This window comes from Coffea arabica, chromosome 11c (assembly GCF_036785885.1).
Source record: "Coffea arabica cultivar ET-39 chromosome 11c, Coffea Arabica ET-39 HiFi, whole genome shotgun sequence".
Taxonomy (NCBI): Eukaryota; Viridiplantae; Streptophyta; class Magnoliopsida; order Gentianales; family Rubiaceae; genus Coffea; species Coffea arabica.
The window spans coordinates 12,179,030-12,203,322 of record NC_092330.1 but is presented as its reverse complement, the minus strand read 5'-3'; the positions used below and the strand labels follow the sequence as shown (position 1 = coordinate 12,203,322).

The 24,293-nt window shown below is 37.0% G+C and overlaps 1 protein-coding gene across 1 annotated transcript; it reads left to right on the top strand.

The window, feature by feature from the left end:
• The first annotated feature begins 12,343 nt into the window (after window positions 1-12,343).
• LOC113704577 (FAD synthetase 2, chloroplastic-like) lies at window positions 12,344-20,329 on the top strand. The gene is made up of 5 exons (XM_072071029.1): window positions 12,344-12,799; window positions 13,659-13,711; window positions 15,185-15,320; window positions 19,529-19,704; window positions 19,794-20,329. Exons 1-5 carry the CDS (start codon window positions 12,480-12,482, stop codon window positions 20,303-20,305), a joined length of 1,197 nt encoding a protein of 398 aa, XP_071927130.1. The 5' UTR covers window positions 12,344-12,479; the 3' UTR covers window positions 20,306-20,329.
• Window positions 20,330-24,293: the final 3,964 nt, after the last annotated feature.

The following is a 24,293-nucleotide window of genomic DNA, read 5'->3' as shown; positions in this document are numbered from 1 at the left end:
AGTACAACCAATAAGAGGTCTAACCCAAAATACATTAGGAATCCTAAGCCAAAAATACATCACAAAGGGGTTTCTCCAAGTTTATTCCAAGACCAATCCTATTAAGGAAAATAAATCTACAGGGTGAGCAAAACGCTCGTGAGGCCAAGAACACACATGCAAGCACATAGTCCAAATAGCAAGACCAAATAACAGGTCAATTGATAAAGTGCGAGTAATTAACAATTTTAGTGAAATGTAAACAGAAACAATTCAAGGATATGGTAGCTCTCACGAGCTAAGTTCCACTTGCTTTGCCGGTCTCATTCGTATATCTTCCCGCGATGACTCTCCGTCAACCGGATTGATATTTCCAATCCGTAGATCTCCACTTACTTCTCATGTCTGTCCACCGTACCCCACACCGGGGCCGCATGACATTTATAAGGCGATACTCCACGAGTATGCTAAACGACACCTCTTCGATAGGTCAAGCTTATCATGTATTTCTTATGGCTCACTGAGATTCCCGACCAAGCCCATGCCGGCTTGAGTCCCAAGGTCAGCCTATGAGTTTGGGCGTCCCCCATGTACATTTGAGAGTCGAGAAAATTCACTCCAACGACATATGCAGCCATAACATACTATTTCATGTTATTAAAGCATTTGATATATCTAAACATTTCAAGCATGAGTTATTCATTTCAAATGAGAACGAGTGCGATAAAGTACACACTTAACTCCATTTTCAAAATCTCAAGTCATGGAAAACAAGTAAGCATGTATCAAGTTCACAGGAGTTCAAGTAATCATGCACTTGACACTCACCAAGTAAACAAGAAGTAATGTCACTCGAGATTCAAGCGTTCACCGCGGGATTCTCTTGAAGATTCTCGTGCGAGCCTGAGCAATTAATAGTGAACTATCATGTATAAACCCCTAATTATCACGAATGATTGTACACTTGTACAATCTAAGAAAATTTCACGAAAGTGGTTTCACGAAAATTTCAAGAAAATTTTAGTACACTTGCACTTGCCCTAACAAGAATTGTTCTTGTTTATCGATTTCACTTGACTTGCTCTCAGAATTGTTCTTGTTTGAAACGTCCTCTCAGATTGTCCGTCGGTTTAGGGATGATAAGTGGTACTAAAATTCATTTTAGTTCCCAACATCTCTTGCATATTTTGCCAGAACCTTGAAACAAATCTCGGATCCCTGTCGGACACTATATTTACAGGTATTCAATGTAACCTGATAATCTCATCCAAGTATAACTTAGCCAACTTCTCCAATGGGTACTTCACATTAATCGGCAAAAAATGAGCCGATTTGATCAGTCTATCTACTATCACCCAAATAGCATTATGGCCTCTTTGTGTCCTTGGTAATCCTGATCCAAATTCCATAGTGATGTTCTCCCACTTCCACTCGGGTATCTCCAAAGGTTGTAAAAGCCCTGATAGTTTTTGATGTTCGATTTTAACCTGTTGAGAAATCAAATAGATTTGGACAAATTGGGCAATTTCCTTCTTCATGCTCTCCCACCAATAAAGACTCTTCAAGTTTTGATACATTTTATTCCCTCCAGGATGTATCGTAAATTTCGATCGGTTTGTCTCTTCTAAAATTTCCTTTTTAAGCCCTTCATCTTTTGGCACTACTATCCGATTTCGAAATCTCAATACACCGTTTGATCCCAAGTTAAAATCCAACTTGTCTCCCTTTTTGACATTTTCCGACCACTTTTGCACTTCGACATCCTTTTCCTGAGATCCCTTGATACGTTCCAACAGAGTGGAATACACTATAATATTCCCCAAAATTACTTTTCCTGGTTCAAGTCTAGAATTCCAATAACTAATTTCATCTAATAAGTGTAATTCCTTAATCATCAATTCAGCCACTTGCACTTGACGACTCAAAGCATTGGCCACTATGTTGGCCTTCCCTGGATAGTACTTAATCGTACAATCATAGTCCTCCAGAAATTCCATCCATCTACGTTACCTTAAATTCAGCTCTTTTTGTGAAAACAAGTACTAAAGGCTTTTGTGATCAATAAAAACCTCAAATGTCACTCCATACAAATAGTGCCTCCATTTCTTTAAAGCAAATACTACCGCCGTCAATTTCAAGTCATGAGTCGGGTAATTTCCCTCATGTGGTTTCAACTTCCTAGAGGCATATGCTATCACTTTGTCATTTTGCATTAAAATACATCCTAAACCTTCCTTAAACGCATCTGTGTAGACCACAAAACTGTTTTTTCCATTTGGTAAAGCTAACACGGGTGCTCTTGTCAAACACCTTTTCAATTCCCGGAAACTCTCCTCACGCTTGGAACTCCAAATAAACTTCCACTTTTCTTGATCAATTCAGTCATAGGTCCAGCAATCCTAGAAAAATCCTGGATAAACCTCCGGTAATACTCTACTAGTCCAATGAAACTTCAAACCTCAGTAGCGTTTTCCGGTCGTTTCCACTTTGAAACAACTTTACTTGGATCTACTTTAATCCTATCCTTAGAAATTATGTGTCTCAAGAAAGTCACTTCTTTTAACCAAAACTCACACTTGCTAAAGTTAGCATACAATTGGTGTTCCCTCAAAGTTTGCAAAACAATTCTCAAGTGTTTCTCGTGATCCTTCACATTCTTAGAGTACACCAAAATATCATCAATAAAGACTACCATAAATTGGTCTAGATAAGGTTTAAAGACCCTGTGTATCAAATCCATAAAAGCAGCAGGTGCATTTGTTGACCCAAATTGCATCACGGCAAATTCAAAATGTCCATATCTCGAGTTAAAAGCAGTGTTGGGTATATCTTTCTCCAAAATCCTCAATTGATAATAATCTTGTCTCAAATCCAATTTGGAGAATACTACTGCCCCTTGCAATTGGACAAACAATTCATCAATGTGGGGCAACGGGTACTTATTCTTAATTGTAACATTATTCAAGCCTCGATAATCTATACACAGTCTCAAACTCCCATCCTTCTTCTTAACAAACAAAACTGGGGCTCCCCATGGAGAATCACTCTCCTTTATAAAATCCCGTTCCAACAAGTCCTGTAGTTATAATTTCAATTCTTTCAATTCGGCTGGAGCCATCCGATATGGCATCTTAGAGATAGGTGCTACTCCCGAAATCACATCAATCTTAAAAGTTATGTCCCTTTCCAGGGGTAAAGACTCTAATTCTTCAGGAAAAACATCCGGATAGTCTTTCACTACAGGCATGTCCTCCAATCTCACCTTATCACTAGGGGTGTTGATTAGAACAGCCAAATATCCCCAAACTCCCTTACTTAACATTTTTCTAGCTCGAATTCTTGAGATAAGTGCAGATAAGGTTAATCTACCCCTTACATCCAATTTCAAGGTCGTCTCTCCTGGAATGCACAATTCTACCATCTTTGTTCTGCAGTTCAATTGGGCATTATAACGAGTTAGCCAATCCATTCTTAGGATCACATCATATCTCCTGATCATTAAACCTATCAAATCGGTCAATAGTTTTCGTTCCCCAATCCAGATTTCACAATCTCTATACATCAAGTTAGCGATTAGACTTTGGTCCCCAGTAGGTGTTTTTACCTCCAAGTCATACGGTAACTCATTTGACTTCAAGTCTATTCCACTCATGAAATTAGGGTTTACAAAAGAGTGTGTTACACCCGGATCAATTAGAACCCTAGCTAAACGGTGAAAAATTGGAATTGTACCTTCAACCACCTCAATCGCCTCAGGAACCTGTTGATAGTCCAATGCATAAACCCTAGCCGGTAATTTCGATCGACTTCCGCAAACTCTTGGCGTCTCTCTCACAAAAAACACTCTCTCCGCAAACTCTTGGCAAATTATCTCTCAGCCAAGTAGGGGCGTTAAGACCGAAGCTTTTTGTAGATGGCGCAAGATGATTGCAAATGGGTAAAGGAAACTTGGGAAATAATAGACCACTGAGGTACTAAATGAGACTTTCTTCCACTTTCTTTCCTTTCGCTCTTTCTAGCTCCCATGACCAGTTAAAGTAAGGAAGAATCAGCCACGGGATTCATCATCTCCGCTTTCAGTTCATTCCATTCCTCAAGCTTACCGTCGTCTTTCTCCTCACAACCGCCACCATCACCGCTGCCGAAATGTTATTTCTCTTTTCCCTAGCTACCCTCCTCCTAAAATCACCAGTAGCTGTACCAGTACTAGTACCAGCACCAGCACTAGCTGTTCTTCCTCTTCTTCTTCTTCTTCTTCTTCCTATTTTGGGATTTTGATTTCTGACAAAACCATGATTTCTATTTCGTCTGGAAAAGCTAAGTCAAACCGATCGTTGTATATTGTAGCTGGGGTGTTTGAGAAATTTATTGAGATAGCAATTAAAGCGGTTATGTTTTCCCAGAGGGAGGCGAAAGCTTTGGAGGTAGAAATGGTGTATACCCAGCATCTTTTGCTAGACTTATTGCAGAAGATTGTGCTTCCGGTGGGTTTTTAGGCTCTAGAATCATAATCGAGATGGCTCGCCAAGCTGTTAAGAGCATTTGGCATACCGATACTGATGAGAAGGAGGAGAATGGTAAGGGTAATGGGAGTGGTCTTGGTCTTGAGGGGGTAGAGGTCTCGGCCACAAATGTGCCGTTTTCGCCGAGCACTAATCGGGTTTTTGAAGCTGCCGTGGAGTGTTCGAGGACTATAGGGTATAATTATATTGCACCGGAACATATTGCCGTTGGGTTGTTCACTTTCAATGATGGAAGTGCTGGCCGTGTACTTAAGAGGTAGTACATTTTGAATTAGCATATTTTTATCTATGAATTTCCATTGCCCCTTCTAATCACGGAATGGACTAGTAGGTTACGTTGTTTTCACTGGCTTCTCAAGCCTATGACAATATCAGGCCTTTTAAGCAAGGAACTATCTTAGTGGGTATTGGCTTATTGAATGCTAACTTAAACCCAAAATTCACATCGTGTTAGGGCTAGGGCCGCTGGGTTGATTGAATATCTTCCAAATACAGAAGGAAACTGTCTTGATAAATCAAACCTATAGCCACTTTGGTCACATTGGACCTACTTTACCATTGCATTGAAGCTGATTGACCTGTAAATTTCTCACTTTCATTTTCTAAGGCATTTATTACCTGTCTTTGGTAGTTTGAAGCAACTCAAGGGTAAGTTTTTGCAGAACATAATAATCTTGCTCTATCTAATTGCTAATTATTTGTTATAGCTTCTCAAGGGTGCAGAATTGCTTCTATTGTGCAGAATGTACTTCTTGTTAAAAAAATATATGCACAAAGAAAAAAAAAGGCATCCCTTATTCCATAGATATCCAAGTATTTGCAACTTAGTTTTCCTATAGGCATTGATTTTTTTGGAACTTAATTTTCTCAGGGCAACATCTTCATTTATGTCTACAGGAATGACTCCTATTGTTGTTCTGTATACTATGTAATGTATGGATCATGAAGGCAGTAAATGTTCTTTTCATTTCAATTTGCTATAAGAGGAGAGGTTGTGAATCTTTTTGCTTATTGGGATTTGGTTAAAGATGACGTCTATATGGCTCCAATGTTTGGTCTATATAGCTATATAGCTCTAATGTGCTACATGTATTAGTCTACACTTCAATAGTTGTAATCATATGTACTTCATTTGTTTGATACTTCATACTCAATTAAAGGAATCGAGGATTTATACTGTTAAGGTAAATCATTATGGTGTGGACGAAATGCTTACCTCAAACAAACAAAGATCTATTTTATGTGGAAAAAAGGTAGTTTGGTAATGAGCTTTTTACATCTACTGCTATATGAAATGCTGGCTGATATCAAGAGCAGCACGTATGATGGGGAAACAAGATTCAATGAGCTTTCCATTGAAGAACGCAGTAAACTTGATGAGGAGACACTTGTCAACCTAAATAACATGAAAAAGCGAAACTTAAAAATCAAGAGATCAACTGGTGTTACTAATGGTTATATAGTGGTAAGATGACATATGGTTTCTTTTTGGTTGCTTATTAACTGCTTTTTGAAACCTGAAAAAAACTAAATATCCTAGTAATGTGGTTAACCTACCTTAGCAAAGCTGTTGGCTGAAATAAGTTCAATTGCATTTTCACTGAGTTTGGAAGTATTTCATGAATTCTGGTAGTGAAAGATATTCTCTCACCTTTCATCACCAAGAAATTTGAGCATCATCAATATGTTCACTACCCTAGCCCTTTCATGTTTAAAAGAGCTTCTGAAAATCTTTTCAGTAGCTTCTAGGTCAAATAATGATCTTTTGTGAGTCACTGTTTTAGAAGCATAGAACACATGATTTATGCACTTAGGAAAAGTCAATTTTTGATTATGTCATTTTCACGACTACTAATTCTAGTAGTTACTTTTGTCATTTGCATCATCTTCACATACATATTACTCCTTATTCATATATCCCAACAGAACATATTGCTAGTGGGATATATGAAGGTTTCCTTTGTCATATAACTAAAATTGAACTGTGGCTCGCTGCAGGAGAGCTTAATGATCAACACCTTGCAGTTTAATCTTTCAGTGCCTACTCCTTATGTCTTCATGAGGCGCTTTCTTAAAGCTGCTCAATCTAATAAAAATGTATTGTTTTGTATTTAGTGTATGTGAATTTTTTGCACTATCTTGATCTGCCTAATAATTGGCAATAATCTTCTGGTGACTAGTTGGAGCTTCTGTCCTTCTTTATCATTGAGCTGTGCCTCGTCGAGTATGAAATGCTTAGGTTACCCCCGTCTCTCTTAGCAGCAGCAACAATCTTTACTGTGCAATGCTCTGTCAATGGGTTCAAGAAGTGGATTAAGACATGCGAGAGGCACACAAACTACACTAAAGATCAGCTTTTGCAAGTGGTTCCTTATGCTTTTCACACATTAATGAATTTTATTGCTAGCTAAGATGATCTAATGATCCCAACAAACTTTGTGTACAGGTGGAATCACCTGAAGATTGATCGGTTCTCGTGGTTATGACTGAAGGCTCTAAGTTCATTGGAAAGTTTGGAAGCTACTACAAGTTCTTTCTACTTGGTAGGGAAGAGAATCTTTTAGTTTGTGCACATGAGGATCTTTTAGTTTGTCCACAAGAGAATCTTTCAAGTTTGTACTTGTTAGGGATTTGCTATGTTAGCACTTGTTACTGACTTTTAGTTCAACAAATTATATTTGAGCATTGACTTTTGCTTTTAGATTACTATATGCATTCTATTCTTTGGGATAATTTTACAAGTCCTTTGGGTTTCTGATTAACGGAATGTATAGCAGGGAGCACCACCCACAGGTTGCTTCTATATCAAAAAAAAAAAAAAAAAAAAACTCCTGGCAATTAAAAGTGTCAGCATAGAATTCGATATCCTAATGTTTGTACTATAGCTATCCTGACACTTTCAACTATCAAGAAAAGAGATTTTTGTCGGCAGATGAGATGTTATAACAGTATAGTTTTCTTGACACATTTGAATGCTACGAGCCTATCCCCACATTGGAAGGGACAACACTTGTCTGAGGTGTGAGGAAAGGTAAAGTGTCAAGTTAGATTATCTATACTGACACCTTTAAATGCCGTTAAAGGTCATTTTTGTTGTAGTGCTCTCAGATTTGAAACTCAATTAGAGTTGCAATCAAAGTTTAAAACAAAATAAGCGGAACAAGAATTGGAATTTTGAGCACCAAGATATAGTGGCTCAAAGTTGCTAAAAAATTGAGACGGTTAGGCAAATTTTCAGGTTCAATTTACAAACTTTGGGACTTTGTTTGAGTATCGAAATGAACTCGGAATGGCACCAAATTTGGCAGTATTATACTACCATATGAGGGATATTCCTCTATCAATTTTCATGAAAAAATATGCACGGAAAGTTGGTTAACCAGATCACCAAAGTTTCCAAATTTCCAAAGCAAATCTACCTTGTACATGAGTTTTCTATTTTCGAAATGTTTGGCCAACAAAAATGTCTCAAACACGGTCCTTTTGTGTAGGTAATATCTAAGAAACATCCAAGATGCATTTGGTAGGTGATTAACACCAAGAATTTCAAAACAACAAGTCCCAATCAAGATTTAGACATTTACTAGCCAAAAGAGGGTTTCAAATCATTGAGTCAGTTTCGGATTTCGGCCACAACTCACTCAATTCAACTTGGAATTGAGCATAGTCAGTGGTGTTGAATACTAGATTCATAAAGCTACAATTTCTTAGAAGAAATCGTTTCCAAAATCTATCCACGGCTAGCTCATATTTGAGCACCAATTTACTGCTCAAAACAGAGCTCCCAGTGTAGACGCGAAACAGGACAGTCATGTTCAAATGATTGGTATGAACTACTCAGGTGGAACCAGGACGTGCATTTATATCGTTGGAAATCTAGGAATGTCTAATTTCCAGTGCCACAAACAGCACTCGATTTTGACATCGGAGCAAAAAGTTATAGCCAAAACAAAAACACTGCCAGAGTAGTTACGGAAAAATTCCCAGTTTTTGCTAATTTCTGAAAACACATCATTTGGCCAATCAAATCATGAAATTTTTTGATGAAACTTCGTACACAACCTATATTACTCATATACATCAGAAACAAGTCATTAGAACCTCAAAAATTTGCACTAAAGTGGACGAAATTCACAGGAGCAGAATCGAAAAAATTCTCTCTTTGACCTCTTTTGGGTTTTCATCCTTAACATCACTCATTTCCAGTATAACAAGCACTAAACCAACATTAATAACACCATAGTTCATCAAATCAGTCCATCCAACCATAGTGGGAATTCATAGAGCCCACACACCAAAATCCAACATAAATAAAGCTACCCACATGCATGCATGAGCTCATAAGTGCACTACTACTTCCATAAATCAAGATTTTCAAGGTTGATTATCACTTACTTTAGTTGATGAACCAAGCAGAAATTTCAGTCCTCCTTAGCCCAAGAAAAACCGTGAAAGCAGCCCTCTTTCCTAGTTTGATGTGGTCTCCAAATGATTAGCTAAGTGTGGTTAAATTTTGGTGTGATTTGGTGGAAGATTGATGAATAAATGAAAAAGAAAATGAAAGAGCTTGGAGTTGTTTTTCTCTTCCTTGTGGCCGGCTGGAATGGAGCATGAGAGAGAGAGGTTTGAACAAAAATGAAGCTTCCAAGAGAAGCTAAAATGTGTGGCCCAAAATTACGCAAAAGTCAACTCTCTCCTCGTGCGTACACGCGTGCGTTTTGTGCTCGATTCCTCTCAAGTTTGTTTCACTAGTGCACTAAACCCCTAATGCACTTGTATTCATACTATTATTATTCACTCTTAATGGTCTAAAAATAATGGTTTTAAGTTCCTCAATTATATTGCGCGTGTGAAAACGCGTATTTCCGATTTGTGCGCGATAACGTGAAATCTCCAAGAAATTCTTATAACGATACTTCACTAACTAATACTTAAATACTTAAGTATAAAATACCTATTTTAGGACTAATGTACAAGTCTCCAATTTTCCAAACTCACTGCACACCCAAATTGGTTATTGTTTCCAAACGCGCAATCACTATTCTCACTTAACGAGATTCCAAAAATTAATTTTTGAAACAAGTCACTTTAAAAATATAATTAAGTTATAGACTCATGTAATTAGGTCCAAAGAGGTTAGAAAATAATATTCGGAGTAAACAGCCAAATAAATAATTAAATAAGCTAGAAATAGGAAATTAAATAAGTAAATTTTGCAAGTCCTCACAGACTTGATGAATTAATATTTCACTCCATTTTTTGTGGATGTAGATTGATGACACATGCAAATTTATGATGCAAGTGCACTACTACCTTTAGAGATATCAAATATTTGGAGCAATAAACTTTAGCCGCTAGTTTAGATTATGTAGTTAATAAGTTATTTGAAATTATTCACTTAGTTGTTGATTTCAATGTCATCTATATTTCAATTTGGAATTGATATTTGATACTTTTCCTCTCATTATGCACGAATACAAATGTGCAAAGTTAATGGTTTCTTTTTTATTGAATTTAGTGATTCATTCCTTGTGTTGGTGTTTGGGTTATTTTATTTTAATGCTTTTTACTAATAACATATGTTACCCATCAAATCTTGGCTACCAATGTTTAGTAATGCAATAACCAAATTATATTCTAAAAGAAACCTAATAAATTGTCAAAAAAAAATTACTTTGGTTGCTAATTTTGGTAGCAAAATAATCGTTACTTGGCATCCAAATTCGCCTAACTTTTAAGTTTATTGCCATTCATACAACTCATAGCGACTAAGGTCATTTTTCCTTGCTATAAATTATTATTTTACCACCCAAACTTAAATTTTAATTGCTGCTAAATTGGTTGCTAGTAATAAAATATTCAGCAAGAAGGATCATTTTTTGTTGCTATAACATGGTTTTTTACCAACGAAACTTACATTTTGGTTGCCATTACCAATACATGAACTTGGTTACAGCAACCAAATTATACTATGGCAGCTTAGACTTTCAACCTTCTGCAACTAAAAAGTAGTCGCAATATCTTTTTGCAAAAAGGGTATGCCGACCATTTTGCAGCCAAATTCTTTTTGGTTGCTAATTGTTTTAGCAACCAGATTTCCATCTTTTGCAGCCATATATCTGGTTGCTATTTCCCTTTTTCCTTGTAGTGACTTATTTAAAAGAAGAATAAATTGAGTTTAGAAATATGTAATCGAGCAAATCACACACTCAAAACTCCTCTTTTCTCCACTCCTTTCCCCGCGTAAAGAGCTTGAAGCAAAATTCTCAATTTTTTTAAAATTAGGTTTAAACATTGCTCCCCCAAATATAATTTGAAATTTTGCAAAGTATGGCATCAATTCATGTTTGTGACTGTAGTAGAAGGACAAAGACGTTACTTTGTGAATAGATCAAAATCTTGGAAGAAAAGATTTCTCTTGTCCTCGATGAATGGCAGGTACAGATTGCAAAATAGGTATTTAGCGATTCTTTTTAATTGGATTTTTGCTAAAATTTGCTGCTATTTATTATGCACACATGATCTTGAAATGTGTCAAAGACCTCACTCTCTTATTCCTAGCCAATTAAGAAGTACGAATACAAAAGATGCGACTAACGAAAGGCTAGAATCAAGCCAAAGCAACTTGATATTGATAATTGTGTTGTAGTCGTTATTAGTTCTTAAATTTGGTATTTAGTGTTAGCAATGTTTTTTTAAAATGGACCCTACCATTGCATTATCATCGCAGCTAAGTATTAGCAGGTTGATTTACATTTTCTTTATTTTTTTAATAATTTAATTGCCCGGCAAGTGCGGCACATGACTTTTTCTCGCAAATTATCAAGGTACTAAACTTATCAATTATAACTTTGGGAGCAGATCCATTTTTGTCCAGAATTTGAGGACTAAAATTATTCATGTATCAAAATTTGGGTATGAAAACTACATTTTTCTAGAATACTTTTTGAGGGAAAAGTCAAGAAAGAACTTTTTTTTTTTAATTGTTTTTGGGGTGAATGAAATTGTATTTTGGTTAATGGAAAATCGTTCAAAACGTTTCTCACATTTTATAAAATAATATTTTTCATCCCTTACTTGTAAAAAAATGTAATTTTACATTCCTTACAAATTTACATCAGTTAAATTTGATCCCTATCTAGATTTCTGACAAATTTTTGGTCGAAATCCATCATATGCCTTATACATAATCATTTTTAAGGGACAAAATTATCAAATCATATTTCACATAATTTGATTAATAGTTCATCCCATTTTACAAAATGAATTTTTTTGTCCCTCACATTTTACAAAATGAAAATTTTCATTTCTCTCATTGATCATGTGTACGAATAGTTTTTTCTTGTTTTTGAAAACTCATGTGTTGTCTATTTTATTTCACCAGAACAGTACGAATAAGTTAATTGATTTCACCAGAATAAACTAATTTTAATTGTAGGTGAAATCAAATAGAAATACATTACAAGCTATTCATACTATTCAGGTGAAATAAAATAGATAGATATATATATATATATATATATACGGGTTTAAAAAAATATTTATATACATGATCAATGAATGATGAAAAAATTCATTTTGTGAGATGTGAGGGAGTATGAATCAGATTATGTGAAATTTGATTTGATAGTTTAATCCCTAAAAAATGATTACGTGCAAGGCACGCGATGAATTCCAATAAAAAACTAATCAAAAATCTAAATAAAGACTAAATTTGATCATTATAAATTTATAAAAAATATAAAATTATATTTTTAAAAATAAGGTTCGAAAAGAAGTTATTTTACAAAATATAAAATTTTTTTTAATGATTTCCCTTTGGTTAATGTGCACTTTCTCAGCACCGCCCAAGTTTCCAGCTGGTCCCCTTTTTGCGCCTAACCCAAAATTTTCTCCCTCTCTTTCCCAGGCTTAAACCGTAGATAGAGGGTAAGAAATTAATGCTACTCGCGCCATACTTTTGTTTCTGATGCTACTATGTTGGGTGTCTCTCGCACTATTTTCACCCACCACTTGCGAGACTGTAACTGCTATCTCAACCACCACTACCATCATCAACAATACAAGAATTGCAGTAAGAAGAAGCCTCGTCACCAATTTTGTTTTACAGCCAAGCAACTCCATCACCCTTTAATTGTAAGACCATCTACTGCTACTTTAGCTGCCATGTCCTTTTCTACAGAAAGGTTCAGATTTCTGTTGAACAACGATGATTGTAGAAGGGATAATGGTTTGAGAGACCCTTATGTTAATTGTATTCAGCCCACTAAAAGTCCGCCTCTTCCAGGTTGTTTAAGGTAACATGAATTCTTTCTCTTTTTTTTTTTTTTTCTTTTGCCTAATCTTTTGCAACGATTTGATAATGTTTTTGCATGTGCTAATTTTTTATTACTGGGGATATTGTTGTTGAAACTTCGGTATGATTTGCCTGCTGCAATAGGAGAATTTTAGTTTTTGTGTCGAATAGGGGAATTTATGTATGGGTTTGATAGGCTTTTAATTGACAAATTTAATAGCTAGAAGTGAATTGATGTGAACCTTTTACTATTGAGATTAAGGGATTGTAGAACATCAACTTTTTGGCCCGGCAGAACTGTGGAAGAATTCCTAATTTACCTTGATTACTTGTGAAAACATGCAATTGGAAATAAATCTGTGACTTATGCTTTGTTGGCTGCAATATGGAAGTTCTAATTCCCGAATTAAACATAAGAGTTGATGTTTAGGTTCTTTAGGCTGCTTATCAAGCGAGTTTAATGTCTAGAATAGAGTCTAGGATTATGGAGAAAAATGAAACTGCTTCAAATGATTTGTCTGCGCAAATGCGTATTCTAGAATTGAGACATAATAGCTTGATTTCAAACCAAAATTTTTTTAATGTCAGCACCATTCTCTCCTGCTTGCAAAGAGTGTTTTGTTGTTGTTTGAATTTTTATGCTACGTTAAGAATGACAATGTGTATGGTTATAGAGAGGTGGTATAGGCAGTCGGCATATTAATGATTTATATTTCTTGTGGTGGTTACTTAGAGTTATAGGAGATGAAAAGATTACCTATCTTCTGATAGTGTGGCAAATTTATGTTTAGCATTGCTCAGTTATGGTTTTTTCTGTCATTCTAATGTAATTTGCATATTTTTTAATTCTCTTCTGGTAGCCAAAATGAAGATTGTCAAGAGTCTCCACCTGAAAAATTGTCACCGATAGCAGGTTTTCTCTTTGTTCTCTTCAATCTTTTAGCTTTTTTTTTTTTTTTAATCTTCTAATATTCCTCATTTTTCTGTTAACAAGCATGTGATTAGAAACAATATATTCAGGTGACGTTACTGCAATTTGTTATGGTCATGAAGTTACTGAACAGGTTTTCCCTTCTTATGTTGATTATATTCTTATTTTGACCATACAAGTAGTAGGAAGAAAAATGACCTTTTGTTAACATGTTCGCATGTCTTACATTTTTTTTTCAGTTAATTTGTAGCAATTTGATATTTATCTCTTTTTGAAGATAAATGTAATCTTTTTATATTCTGTTCTTGGGTTGGGGCTGGGAGTGGGGGGAGGGTGGATGCAGTTTACATGTTCACTGGCAAATTAAATACGGAAAATTACAGGATCCATGTATGTTTAGTTGATTTCAATGGTTTGCTGCAACAGTTTCAACTAACAACTTGACCCTTGATACTAAGAAATATCTATCCGGAACTTGTCTACACAGTTATCTCAGAGAACGTGACATTCATTTCGGCTTAGTCATATATACTTGAGAAGTGCAGTTCTTGTACTTTCTCATTTGATCAGTGGAGATAAAACTTGAATATGGTTCTGACTCTTTTTGAGCTGCACCTTTTTGGTTTCTTTTACTTGGGCAAGATCTAGTCCTAGATAGGCAGATCCAATTCTCACAGCTAGTTCAGTTAATTTTATAAGTAAATGCCTGAACCAAGATAGGATGTTGTAATGGAACATCTAGAATTATGGAAGGCAAATTATTTTGGAGGGGTGCAGTGATTCCCAATCATGGTTTATGATGCTTTGCAAAAGGAATAAAGAAAAAAAATACTAGTTTTTTTCATGTGGTATGTGGGGAGCTGAAATGATCTTGATAGATGCAATATTAATAGTAAAAAAAAAAGTGGTACTTCATAATCTAAAAGCTGAATATATCCACAAATTTTTACATGCCCTTTCACATTCTGGTTGTTTCTTATTGGCTAATTATGACCTTGGCCTGTAAGTGAGCGGCTAACCTGCCCCTTTGCATGCGGCGGAATTATTCTGAGTGGTCAAGCTTGTGGTAGGTTTGTAACTGGGCTGCTTTTGTTGCATCTAATGCTCCATCAAATAAGCTGCCAGAGATATGAGTTATGTATTTTCGAAATTCCAAACCTCTAACTAAAATGACAAATGCTTATTTCCACCTAGATTAAATTCGTCTGAAGAGTTGCATTAAACAGAATGTTCTGTCAAGAATGTTCCCATCTATTAGCCTACTCTTGTCTACTTAACTTGTATACTTTTCATCGTCCTTATGAGTCTGTGATCCTGGATGGAACTACATTAGGTGAACATGTCATGCAATTCATCATTCATTCATCTCTTTGCATACACAGGGAAACACATTTATGCCTTGAGAAACAAGATTGGTTCTTTTTTGCATTGTAACGTTTAATCTTGTTTAAATAGGTGGGATAGTTGCTTTAGGAAAATTTGATGCTCTTCACATTGGTCACCGAGAACTTGCAATCCAAGCATCAAAAGTTGGGATACCTTTTCTTCTTTCATTCGTTGGAATGGCAGAAGTTCTTGGGTGGGAACCTAGGTATGTACTGCATAACTCTACATGTTGGTGTTCCTTGTACGTATTTGCAATTGTTTCTCTACAGATCGCCTAACAATAGTTGCATGTATTATCTCACAGTTTTCTTCAGCACATAGTGTTAAACAGATAGGTTAATAATCTGAAACTTTGGATTTCCATGTGCACTAGTTTTAAGTGGTGAGAAGTATACTCATACTAATCTAAAGGAAAGATATAGTGAATGTGTAAAATATAATGAGTGTGTGATGGCCATAAAGTCAGAGATCCAAAAAGGATGGTACTGTCTGGTTCTCTATCCTGGAATTATTTGGTGACTTCTGAATTTTCAGTTTGCTGTAATGCATTCTTCTGGCTAGTAAATACTTAGCACAAAATCATAGGATGAAATAGTCTTTGTTCTGATGGCTTGGAGGACTTTCAAGTTTTGCTTACTGTTGAAGTTGTAAAAAATGGGGTTTAACATTTTTCTTCGTAATCTTGACTTCTCCAGCATTAATTTCATTCTTCGCTTGCAAGTTTGGTGGTTTTCCGAAAATATTCTGGAATATTAATCGTTTTGGTCAGCAATATTCAGCAATATTCTTCACTTCCAATTATGGTGAATGCATAGGATACAATGAGTGTGTGAGAGCCAGTGAGAGATAGTGGAGAACTGAATGCAGCTAGACCTATTTATTTGCTTTTTTGGTAGCATCCAAAAAGACAGTAATGTCTGGTTCTCTCATGATTCTGGAATTATTTAGTGACTTCTGAATTGACTGGTTTCAGTTTACTGTAATGCATTCTTTGGGCTAGTAAATACTTGGACAAAATCATAGGATGGAATAGTCTTTGTTCTAACGGCTTTGAAGGCTTTCAAGTTTTGCTTACAATTGAAGTTGTAAAGGATGGTTGTTCTTGATCTTGACTTCTCTGGCCTTAATTTCATTCTTCACTTGCAATTTTGGTGCTTTTCTGAAAATATTCAGCAATATTAATCATTTTTGGTCAGCAATATTCTTCACTTCCATTTCTCACAGCTATTTTTACATGTTTTTAAGTAATATTTCAAGTGGGAAATAAATCAGGTACACCTCCCCAAGTTCTGTAGTTCCCCTGAATGAGATCATATGGTCTTCTCCCAAAATTTGAGTTCTGAAATTCGGCTTTTAGTGTGATAGAGAGCGTGGTCATTGGAATGAAAGTATGGCAAGTTTTTGAGAATTTCTTGCCATGTTAAGATGGATAATGGAGGTCTGGTTTAGTGCATTCATTTCTGTATTAACATTCTATTTAAAAAGAAACTTTGATCATTTGTGCATGATAGACTATAGAAAAAAGGATGACAAAATTCATTCAAAAAGTGGTTCCTTCTGTTTCTCTGATAAACATATCCTTCAGTTTGTTTTTGCCATCATTTCTTGTTCATATTCCAAAATCTTGTCATTCTCAATCCTCTCCTGCATTTGTTAATCAAAGTTGCGGACTTTCCATTCAGGCATGCCAGTGAATCTTGAACATGTCCATAGCTGGTTCCATAGCATGAGAGGCAGTGGTTAGTGCATTACAATAAAATTTCTTCAAATTGAAAGAGAGAGTCTGATGTCTTATATATGCAGTTTCTGTTTTCCATCTTCTTGCATGGCAATTCCATATTTATATCTTTCTCAACATTCTTAGATATGCATATTTCAAGCAATCAATACTAGCTGCACGAACAAGCACAGTTAAGGGTGCACTGAATGAATCTCTGAATTTTCTGAAAAGCTAATTAAAGAAACCGTAGATGCTGTAAAAATTGGGCAATCACCTAGTAAATAAGAAAAGTCACAGTTATACAATAAATCACAACATTTAAATAGAATTGTGTTGTTCATATAAGGTTGAGCTAGTCCACGGATGTCAATGGGTATTATTTTTTGACAGTTCTTTCAATCTAATCCAGTTTCTACATCATATCCTGCAAAAGATCCTACTTGATTTGGAAATTCTAATGAATGCGAAACAAGAATTTAAAATAGACACAGTAAGTGAAAAGAAGAAATGTGCTTATTGAAAAACTATAGTGCGTGAAATCCTGAACAGTTTGTTAGTATTTAGACATACAGAGCATGGATGACTCATCCTATTTAATGGGTTTAGGAGGGCATCAATTGTATAGCACCTGTCATGATAGATAAGTATTTCAAGTGGAAATTGGGCCCTCATAACATATCCAACAGGACTCTTAAACAATGACATTATCATCATCTGATATACCTCCCTCACGTAGTTTGTGCACTGGAGGGGACGTCAACACATGCCAAAGGTAGTCTTAACCTACTATTTGGCTGTTAAAGCAGCACACACAGATCTTGAGCTACCAGTGTACCACACAAGGGGACAGGTTACGCAATAGCGTAGTACCTTGTCTCCTTATTAGGTGGAATGATATTTTTTGATTTTTTGAAATTATTTTACTTTTTAGTTCAAGTTCACTGTGCTGTCCTTTTTGGGTAAGTGCTACGTAACTCAGCCACCGTAAATTGCTGAACACTCTTGTTGATGTGGCCTGGAATTAATTCCATGCACTGGTCCAAACTTGTATTTGGAAGGAAGCTACCTGCTAGTTGTGCCTTGGCTTCCATTTTTTGGAGCAATGTAGACTCTTGGATAACTCTTTAAAAATTGTAATCCCTTTTAGAAATACACTGAGCAGGCACCACTATCTGCAGGGTCCCCCACCACCCACCCCGCCCCCCCTCCCCCTCCCCCCCCCCCAAAAAAAAAGGTTTTAGAGTGCATGTCCCCTCTTTTGGTTGACCTCCATGGCTGGTTTGCTACTCTCCCTTTGTCTGTCTCTCACTAGGCATAGTTTTCTTTCTTTTCTGAGGACAACGTAGTACCCAACTTCTCTCATTTTGTATCTCCCAATATGTACCCTTCATACCTGCACTCAACACCTTAACAATTGTCATACGGATGCAGAGAAATATTAGATAAATTATAGATAAATGCCAAAAATAAATATGCAATCACCAATAGCAACTGTACAGCATCTTTTGACCCCTTTATGTTGAAATCAATGCTCTTGTAAGATATGATAGATTCAAATAAGGCAATAATTGCATTACATGATTTACTGATTTAGATGATAATGGATTTAATATTGGTGCCATCCTATAGTACCCTATAGCATCCCATAGTTGATAGAATGATAGTTTTTATTTTCCCCTTATCATTTGGATTTTTTCTAAGTGACCTAGGTGCCTGTGCATATTATCTTTCAAGTTCTTTATTCAGAAGACATCCTATAAAATTTAGACATAATCAAAGAGTAAAGGGCTGTTGCATTCTGGAGTGAGTCAACCACAATCACAGAGAATACTTTGGACACTTGCTTATTCCAAGACTTCCTGTTAGTGCCATGTCTAAATCGCCCCACACTTTTAGGGCACAGCCACTTCTCACGGAATACGCTGCTATACTTAAGAGATTCTCCAAAGTTGCGGGCTATTCTGTAGTGGATGGGATGACTTGTTGTAAAGCTTGCTTGCTTGAACATAAACAGAATATGTAGACTAAAAGCTTTTTAAGGCCTTTCATTCCTTTGATAGATCTTTGAATAGGAGAGCCATGGCCAACATGGGAGTTTTCTTCTATAGAAGTCTCTTGGCTTCCATGCTGCACCAATCCTTGTAAAAGGAAAAGGATCAGAACTGATAAGTATTGAAAAAAAAATGACTGGAAAAAAGCCAGAATTTTCTTCTGGACCGTTATCTGTTATAAGATGAAAGTTCAATAGCAGAGCCAACATACCTGTGTGACATTCGCACAATTGCAGATAAAAGGAATTTTTTCGATAATCATGCTCCTTCAGCTCTATTAGCATGCTAAAATAGATCATTACACAGTGAATGGAATAGGGCTTAGTTGTTTACAGAACTCTTAGTACAGGGTTAAGAATTTATGTCAGAAAGCAATTTTGATGTCATGCTACCAATTCCAGATTTCTTGTTGCTAGATTGGGAAGGTTATGCAAAATTTTGGAGTTTTATTCTTTCTTATGTCTCCATTTGGATTTATTTTTGTAATATGTGATACAAACATTCATTCATTTCTTCAGATTACTTGTCATAAATTACCTTATAGGGAAGATTTATGAGTTCAATCTTGAGTTGAAATTATAGAGACAGAGTGTTGAAAAGAGGAGATTGATGCGAGCTTATTCATTTAAATGGTATAAACAGGGCTCCAATTGTTGCCAAATGTGACCGGAAAAGGGTTCTATCCTCGTGGGCACCAAACTGTGGCAATTTGACACCCAGGGAATTTCACATTGAATTCTCGAAAGTCAGGTATCTCACTCCACGGCAATTTGTTGAGAAGCTCTCTTTGGAGCTTGGAGTACGTGGTGTTGTGGCAGGTACTTAAGCTTATTTCCCTATTGTCTTTTGTTTCCTTTTAGAATGTCTCTGAGTAATGGCAGTAAACAAGGATATTGTTTTGTGATAGGCGAAAACTATCGGTTTGGATATAAGGCTGCTGGTGATGCGTCAGATCTCGTTAGATTGTGTGAGGAGTATGGTCTGGGAGCATACATTATTAGTTCGGTCATGGACAAAAAACAAGACTCCAAAGAGATCAATGCTAGTGATTCAATGGAGCGAGGCCAAGTCTCATCAACTCGTGTCCGTCATGCTCTTGCCAAGGGGGACATGAACTATGCATCGGAGCTTTTGGGCCGTCATCATCGTCTCATGTTGATGATGGAAGAGAACGACGGGTTTGCTACTGATAATAGGGTGTCAGCTCCAAAATCTTGTTTATTAAATCTTCCACCTGTAGAAGGTTCTTATGAGAACTGTCATCTTTCGATTGGTGACGAGAATGTTGTACCGTGCAGAGTAATGATTGATACAACTCATATTCATTTGGAATTGGATGTGTTAGCCACTTGTATTCCCTTAACTTCTCAAGACTTCCGATTACTAGGCATCGACTTTGCTGGGTCAGGAACATTTTAATACAAATGGTTCACAGTTTTTTCAGGAGCATGGGAGTTTTTTTTTTTTTTTTTTTTAATGTCATTTGCTTCTTTTTATAGCTTTGTGCTTCTTATTATGCTTCTTATTATTGTCTGTCAGGAGACATGCTGGTAACCTTCCCCGCCCATCTCTTCCCAGTTCTCACACTTTTGGATGCCCGTTGTTCTGAATCTCAATCTCTCATGAAAGAAAGTATTTGCATCTTCAGCCATTCGAGCGGGCGGAACCACTGGGCCGTGCTTCATTGTTCAATAGTTCCCGGCCCAGAATAGATAGCATCCGGCCTATCAAGGCCATCTATAATTTGAGCATCCTGAAGGCCCCCCCCCCTCCCCCCCAAAAAAAAATATCTGATATGGATCGCTTAAATGTAATGACGTAACAAATTTTGATGCATTAAAAGGTACGTCGTACGCTTGTTCTCAACTGGGCTAGACAACAAACTAACAACCCTTTTATTGCAGATTTGTGTTTGCTTGCATAAATAACACTTGGGCAAAGCTTAAGTTGTTAAAGTCAAAAGAGAGGATATAAGGCTAACTTTAAAGTTAAGCGTACTTGGAGGAGAAGATATAAAACTAGCTCATTGACTAGTATCTGATGCTAGGAGATCTTTACAGTTATATTAATGACTTAATAGAGATAGGGAGTAGTATTTTCCGTGCTTATTGGTGAATGGTAGAAACTTTGATATATTTGTTTTCATTTTTTGAGAAAACTCGAGTTGATTCACATATTTGTTTTTGAAATACAAGACCCGATTAAAAAAATGCTGGTTTTGAGATCCAAAAGAAGTTCTGCTCCAAAATGCTAAGAAACCAAAGCTAGATTCTACATCATCTAGCAGCAACTCTTCTTTGTGGGAGCTTCTCTCTCTAGAACAGAGAGCTTTCTCTCCTCAAGGTAGGAGTTTTTAAAATTTCAAAAACGGCACCAACCTCCATACTGCGCCAAAGTTCCCGCTTCACCAATTCTCACACCTTCATCGATCCAATTGAGAGGCACCACCGTAAAGAGGAATCACAGATTAATTCAGCACTTGACGTTAATTTATCCCTGAATACGAAGATAGTGTCGGAAGCCTGGCAAGGAAACTTTTAAGTGGCATTAAAGGAGAATCATTTACAGGGCAACTCCAAAACTCACTTGGCTGGACAGCAAGCTTGGGCATTTATGGCTTGATAGCTTTAATAATATATCTACCTTGTTTCTTTAGGATTGTTATGATAGTACTCTATTAGGTTTTTTCTCTGGTACTGGGTTTCTCATCACACTTTTTAGTTACCGTTTCTTTTCCCTTTCCTTCTAACTTTATCTCTAGTTAAACTGAAAATCTAAGGCTTTGACTGTGTAGTCCACAGGTTGGACCTCATTTTTAGACATTACTGGAAGTTGGTGTGGGGACACCTAAAAGTACTCAACAATGGCGGACGATCTCACTTTTGCCTTCAAAAGATTTGACCTGAACCCAGAGGAAGAGAAAGGAGTCGATCTGAGCTTTGAGGATATCCAACAAAGCGTAGAGGAATGCCAATTAAGTCTGATGGGAAAAGTTATTGGGGAAAAGGTTACAAATTTCACTGGGATTAAGAACTTCACAGCTCATGTGTGGGGCTATCCAAGAAATTTGAAGGTCACTGAACTCAAAGCCAATCTTTTTCAGTTCCATTTTGAATCTGAACAAGAAATGGAAAAAGCTCTTTATGGCGGTCCATGGGTCATAGACAACCAACTACTGGTTATCAAGAAATGGGAGGCTGGGATAGAGAGGAAGATGGAGGTATTTAATAGTGCATACCTGTGGGTCCAAATCTGGAATTTGCCGATCCACTGGATGAGTAAGGCTGTGGGTTTTAAGATCGGAGACATCTTCAAATCTGTAAGGGAAGTCATTATCCCCTCCAGTGGGGGAAAGGCAGGAAGACACATGAAGATTTTGGCTGAAATGGACATAGCAAAACCATTGGCAAGAGGAACAAGGGTCAAGTTGAATGGAGTACAGCAATGGGTTGAATTTAAGTATGAAAAGTGTCCGGATTTTTGCTACAGGTATGGAATTATTGGTCATGGTGATAAGAAATGTAACAATGAAGGACTAAATCAGTACAACTTAAGAGAAGACCAATTTGGAGCGTGGATGAAAGCTGGAAATATCATGGCTTCACCTCTGAGGACCAGGACAATGGAGATGAGGGAGGAAATACAGGGGAGTGGAACACAACTGATCCGAGGGAATAAGGAGACAAGAGCAAAGGAAACAAACAATGATTTTGAGGAAAATAGCAAGGAAGGGAATCAAGTTGCTGTTATACCAATATTAGGTAGAGGAAAACCTGAGCTTGATAATACCTGTGGAGTACGAAAGGCAGATACAAAGGTACAGGATAAGGAAGGGAAGGAGGAGTATAAAGAGAGCCAGATGGACACCAAAACGGAAAGTGAAAAACAGGAAGGGACAGGGGATAAATTTAAAATAGCTCCAGAACCACAGGGGCAACATGAAGGGAAAGGCTTGGAAAGAAATGAGGAGAAAGTCTGGGAGGTAACAGCACTTCAAGAGAGAAGAGAGGGAAATGTAGGAGATCAGGAAATGATGGAGAACGTAGGAAATAAGGAAAACATGGAGAGACAGGAGCACGGGAGCAAGGGGGGATATGAACCAAAACAAAGAAAGTTCACAAGAAGGACAAGAGTACAATTGGGCAGTATAAATAACATATCTATGGTTAAAACGCATGGGGGAAAAAGGAAAACCAGTGAGTGGAATGAAGATGTTGAAATGCTAGAGTCTGGCCAGGATCAAGAAAAGAACAAGATAATGAGGATAGAACTGCACACCTGTGACCAGACGGGGAAATTGGAGGCTATTCCCTTATTGCCTCCACAGTCTAAATGAAGGTGGCGGTGTGGAACTGCCGAGGCGCAGGAGGCCCCTTGGCAGTTCCCCAGCTGAAGGAGATAATCAATCTCCACTCTCCTAATTTAATTTTTCTCTGTGAAACCAAAAACCAAAAAAAGGTCATGGAAAAGGTTAGGAAAAGAATAAACTATGAGAAGTGCTTTGTTGTTGATGCTTTGGGCAAGGCCGGGGGTCTAACGTTAATGTGGAATAGTGAGTTGGATGTGGTGTATGTCAATAGTGGGGGTTTTTACATTGAATCTAAGATTGAGGAAAAGGACAAACAGTTCAGTTGGTGGTTCATTGGTGTGTATGCAAGCACTGATGACAGAATAAGGAGGGAACAGTGGAGAATTATCAACCAAGAAAAAGGAAGGTGGGGAGAGCAATGGATGATGGCTGGTGATTTAAATGATATACTGTCAAATGAGGAGAAATGGGGTGGGGAGAAGTAGACCTGAGAGCAGTTTCAAAGATTTTAGAGAGTTCATAGAAAGTAATGCACTGATAGACCTTGGGTTTGAAGGAGTGCCATGGACTTGGTCTAATCAATGGGAGGGAAGTGGGCTGGTCCAGCAAAGACTTGATCGATGCCTAGCAAATCAAGGATGGATCCAACATTTCAAGAATGCAAGATGTACACATTTGCATAAGGAAGCATCTGATCACTGTATTGTTCTAATGGATACTGAACCTGTTAAGAAGAATTACAAGAGGAGATTTTACTTTGACCAGAGGTGGACCTTTGAGGAGGAAACTAATACTGTGATTTCGAATGCTTGGAAGGAACAACAACAAGGATCCAGGTTTTTTAAAGTGACAAGAAAGATCAAAGCATGCAGATTGGCATTGATGGAATGGAGTAGGAAGAAAAGGAACAACTCAGGAGAGGTAATACAAAGGTTGAAAAAACAAATCGAGAAAGCCAAGCAGATGGAAGCTGGTCAAAGGAGGGACACTATAGATGAACTGAAATGCAAGTTGGGCAAGGCATATAGGGATGAGGAAATCTACTGGGCTCAAAAGGCAAGAAACAAATGGCTAAAGCATAGAGATAAAAACACTGCC

Excerpts from the sequence above, each read along its gene's own strand:
- LOC113704577 (XM_072071029.1), top strand. The coding sequence starts at position 12,480 with ATGTTGGGTGTCTCTCGCACTATTTTCACCCACCACTTGCGAGACTGT. Across the intron at positions 15,321-19,528 it reads GTTCTTGGGTGGGAACCTAG|GGCTCCAATTGTTGCCAAAT; the intron begins GTATGTACTGCA and ends TGGTATAAACAG. Across the intron at positions 19,705-19,793 it reads AGTACGTGGTGTTGTGGCAG|GCGAAAACTATCGGTTTGGA; the intron begins GTACTTAAGCTT and ends GTTTTGTGATAG.